We start from the raw sequence: 5,219 nt of genomic DNA on the forward strand, positions 1-5,219 counted from the left end.
GCTTCGAACACAAAATACACCGGCGACAAATACATCAGCGTGTACATTTTAATCGTGAAAAAGAAATTGTTTTATTCTGTGAAACTATTACACGAAGAAATTCGACAGGAACAAAAACATCAAAAACGCTAGTTTTATCGGTAATACATGCGGCTCCAGCATCCCCTTAAGGATCCCCAAAAATCTGTCTTATCGATGTCGTAGGTAAAAACAAGTTTCGCAATAATGAACTCATGCCTACTGTTAGTAAGGCAGGTTTCTCTCCTTTTTGTGTTTCTAAATATTTCTCAAGATGGTAGCGGTATCGAATTGTAGATTCTACTTTTTATATACAGTCGCGTCGAGTCAAACGAAGGCTGTGTGCGGACAGAACAAAGATGAGATACCGAGCGTCCGTTTGAGGTTAGACAAAGGGTATTGCAGTCATTTTCGCATTCGTACGTTTTCAATCGTAAAAGAAAAATATAAAAGATTGATTGATTTTCGTGCATGCAACGTGACCACGAGCTGCCATCATGAGTAAAATGTATTCGACGGCGAATCTGTCCGACAAGGAGTTGAAGGAACAGGGGAACCGTCTTTTCGATCTACACAAATATGAAGATGCAGCCAGTTGCTACACAAAGGCGATCGTAAGTATCGTGACATTTCTGGCGCGCGCTCAATGTCGCACGATCACGTGAACCGTGACTTTGAATTGTGTCGCGCACCTTCGTGCACTTACTCGTTCTCGCTGCGGTTGTATTACAGCAAGATATTTTTTGTTTTGAATCACGAATCACGCAGTGTGCCAATGATAACAGGCACGAGCCACGATGGTGCCCCTAGCGCCTGGCGTTCAAACTAGAATTTGACAAAAGCGAGGGTGATTTAAATTCGTTCGTTTAATTAAAGATGAAAACAAAATTTTTTTTTACTTTGAAACAAAAGGACCGAGTAAAAAATCGGCTTCTTACAAATTGTAAGTTACAGTTCTATTGTAAGAGTACAATAGAAAACTTTTTATCAAAATCATGAAAAAAGATATAATGCATTTTTCTTAATATCATTTAAAAAACTCTTAATATACATATACTTTAATTTAATATTATTTAATGTTTCTTGTTTTTATAACTTTAAATATCGAGTCTTTACGTTGTTACGATGCCTAATGAGTTGATAATGACTGCATTCAGTAGAGAAAGTAGTTTTGCAACTGCGTCGTAATATTCTTTAATATTGATTGGTCTTGCCTTTAGCTCATCACTAATCTAAATCTAAATGTATAAACCAATCATGTTAAAGAATTTTATAACAGTTGCAAAGCTGCTTTCTCTGCTGATGCAGATTATGAGCGCTCAGTGAGCGATATACTTCTGGATGCACCCATTATATTCGAAATTTTATAGGTATTGTATATCTATGGCCACCGTCATTTTAAACTGTTCAGTTTGGTCGCTCAAGCGCTTTAAATGCTTATGAAACTTGTTCTTTTTACTGAACTTTTGACACAGTTCATTTTTTCCTTTTTTCTCCATAGAAAAAAATAGAGATAAGAAATATATATATACCATGGAAGAAGTTTGTTTTCAGCTAAAAAGAATGGGCCTATTATCATTCTGTTTCTATTGTTCATTAAATTGATTAGATGTAAAACAAAGATAAAAATGCTAAAAACACTAAAATCGAACGCAGCCTTAGCCATATAGCAGCCGTACTACATTTTGATTGATTGTTTACGTTGCGCTATTTACAGTTATCTGTAAACAGAAATCTTTTTGATAAATGCGAAAATTCATGAATTCTATCAAATATCAAATATCTAAGGAAAATACATATCCGAGTAAAAAATTTATTTTTATTAAATTTTTAATTTAAAGTTTCCAATTTTTTACACGGTAATTTTTATCTCTAGTTTGAGTACATGCGGCAAAAATAGGATAAAAACCAGAGATAGGAATAAGGTTACTTTACAAATTACTTATAAGTTACCTTTTATCATAGAAATTGAATATAATAAGTAAGGATGCTTTATATTTTTTATATTATATGTTATTTACTCCAATTTTGTATTACTTTTTGTACAGAATTTTTATATCAAACACATGTAAGGTAACTTAAAAAGTAACTTATAAAATAACTTTTCTGGACCATGGTCTAATTGGTTTAGTTCTACCACTCTGGACAAAACAACATCGTACACACACAAATGAAAAAAGAGTGATTTTACTTCTGCAGGAGCAATCCTCTTTATTTATTACTAATATTTTCTGATTACACCTAGAAATTGTAAAAATCGTGCAAAAATATTAAGCACCAATAGTTAATCTGCCTTGACCAAATGTGGCTTACCTTCGCCAAATGTTCGCTTATTTGTATTAATATTTTTTTTTTACTTTATTTGAGATGAAGAATCCAGGCCAGGCATTGTATTACACAAATCGGGCGCTGTGTCATTTGAAGCTGAAACGATGGGAATCCGTGTGCAAGGATTGCAGATGGGCGTTGGATATAGATCCTTGTTTGATGAAGGGTCACTTCTTCCTTGGACTCGCCCTATTGGAATTGGAACTTTTTGATGAAGCTGTCAAATATCTGCAAAGAGGTAAATATAGCGAGACAAACTTATATTCCCTTTTTTTCAATTGTAAAGTAGATTTATAATACAGGATTATACTTATTTCGAACAACATAGCTGTAGACTTGGCAAAAGAACAGAAGCTGAACTATGGTGACGATATCACTAGTGTATTGCGTCAAGCCAAAAAGCGTCGATTCCAAGTAAGAGAGGAACAAAGAATTTCCCAAGATATTGAGCTGCAAACTTATCTGAATCAGCTGATCATAGATGATGCAAAGCGTAACTTGGCAACTCTGCAAAAACAAGAAACGTCAAAGGATTCTAATGTTGAAACAAACTCAGCAGAATTCGCTAGGAGAAAAGAAGAGATCGAAGAGAAGAGAGATACCTGTATATCGAGACTTAATGATCTCTTTGCCAAAATCGACGAGAGAAGGCGGGTTCGTATCTCTGTTATTTTTTTAGAACAATTCATTTGCTTTCATATTCCACGATTTTGTTAATACAACCTTGATTATTAAGTATATATAGAACACCTCCATAAATGGACGCAAACATTCTATATCTAATAAAAAAATAAATAATCTAATAAAAATAAATAAATTATAAACAGTTTTATTGAGAATAAAAATTTTATTTATTTGTATAAAATTGTGATTAAATTTATAGCATTAATAAAATATTCTAATATTTTATTAATTTTCCTTTGGCTTTTATTACCACCTTTTCCAATAAATACAATAAATTGAGGATGCTTTATAGTTTATATTTATGGCCACAAAGGCTACAAAATTCTGGTACAATACATATCAGTACAATAATACAATTCTATATTAATCCTATTACAGGATATTAGTGATCAAGGAAAAGTCAGAGAAATAAGAAATTTATTATCTTAGATAAAATTAAATCACTGTAATACTATTTCTAAATTTTATTTTTTTTAAATTATTAAATAAAATTTTTTTAATTATTTAAGAAAACAAATTGTAAATATTTTTTATAATTTTTCAATTTTAAAGAGAATAAAAGCATTTCGTAAAAAGCCGTTAGCGCAGACATAGTTAACCCTTAATACACACCTTTAGGTCATTCGTGTCCCGCTACAATATTATATACAATTGTATGACAATTTATTATAAATATACAACTTTACAAATACTCTCTAAACATGTCAAAATATATGTAAAAATTGAAGATTTTTAAAAACTAAAATATTTATTAGTGACGTTTCGCAAATCACTCATAGCAATTGTAAAAAAATTATACAAAATATTTACAATGCTTCAGTAATCTTGCATTTTTTAAAGAATTTACTGCGAGAGATGCTTCAAAATTATATTCCATTAAGATAAAAACTTTCTAATTAAGATGATAATTAGAACATAATATATATTATTTTAGAAAATAATATATATTATTTTCATAATATATTTCATAATATTTGAGAAAATTATTCTTAATAAGAGCAAAACAGATTTGATGAAATAAATTAAATAAATTAAAAATCAAGAAACTTAAAATTATATCTCTAACAAGAATTTAAGAAGAAATGCAGAAATAGATTTAAAAAATTAATACACCTCTTAAGAGTGCAAGATTGAAGTTTTTTTTTATTTAAAAATGCTTTAAAAAATATGATAAAAGTTTAATTTTATTTTGTCATGTTCCATTATAATTTTTTATTACACTTTTCATTTCTAATTAATAAAAAATTACATTTTGTCTTTATTTTTATTCAATACTCCTTTCAGGTTTTAATCAGAGAAAAATCAGGGAAAACTTTTTTCTGTTTCGCCAACAAATCTTATATTAATACAAATAAATCTTTTGTAGAAAAGAGAGGTACCGGATTACTTGTGCGGCAAGATTAGCTTCGAAATCCTGCAGGAACCAGTAATTACGCCTAGTGGAATTACATACGAACGGAAGGACATCGAGGAGCATCTCCAACGAGTTGGCCACTTTGATCCGGTCACGCGAGTACGTTTGACGCAAGATCAGCTAATCCCGAACTTGGCGATGAAAGAAGTAGTTGATACCTTCCTGCAGGATAATGAATGGGCCTTGCATTACTAATGCCGATATGTAGCTTACTGCCATAGGTTTAAGTTAAGGTGGTGGCGATTTTTAACAGAGAAAGAAAATGCATGTTTTGATTGAAGAGATTTAGAGGTTGATACGTCTAAAAGAAAAATCTCAAGAGAAAATGTAAAATAGACTGTACATGTAAAGGACTAAGTATCTTGTTACCGTAAAATATTTTTACACGCCATATGAGACGTGGAAGATATTGTTATTGAATGTAAGTATACTAGTAAATAGTTAACGATGATAAGGATCATGTAAACACGTACAGGTTATATATGTATATAATTCTATAAGTGCTACATATATACAATTATTATTATTAATTATATATATAGAATTTATTAATTTATCTTTCGATCAGTAATCTCTGATTTACAAAGACAAAATTTTCGTAATGATTGTGTACAATAAAAACGTGAAATTGAAATTTTAAGGAGTTAAACGAAAGCTCAAGAGTTGAGTGAAAATTCCAATACATAATATAGCGTTTTCCCTTGGGATACACTGGGTGCAGCCTCACACCGCACCAGTTGCGTGTAAACACTACACTCAGTTACACTACATTAGA

At 30.8% G+C, this 5,219-nt stretch overlaps 1 protein-coding gene across 1 annotated transcript; it reads left to right on the top strand.

The window, feature by feature from the left end:
* The first annotated feature begins 320 nt into the window (after positions 1-320).
* Positions 321-4,948, top strand: STUB1 (STIP1 homology and U-box containing protein 1). The gene is made up of 4 exons (XM_018448433.1): positions 321-632; positions 2,386-2,584; positions 2,675-3,000; positions 4,397-4,948. The coding sequence occupies exons 1-4, from the start codon at positions 516-518 to the stop codon at positions 4,637-4,639; spliced, it is 885 nt and encodes a 294-aa protein (XP_018303935.1). The 5' UTR covers positions 321-515; the 3' UTR covers positions 4,640-4,948.
* The last annotated feature ends 271 nt before the right edge of the window (positions 4,949-5,219 follow it).

The sequence above is a fragment of the Mycetomoellerius zeteki genome, unplaced genomic scaffold, assembly GCF_001594055.1.
Source record: "Mycetomoellerius zeteki isolate Tzet28-1 unplaced genomic scaffold, Tzet1.0 scaffold106, whole genome shotgun sequence".
Classification (NCBI taxonomy): domain Eukaryota; kingdom Metazoa; phylum Arthropoda; class Insecta; order Hymenoptera; family Formicidae; genus Mycetomoellerius; species Mycetomoellerius zeteki.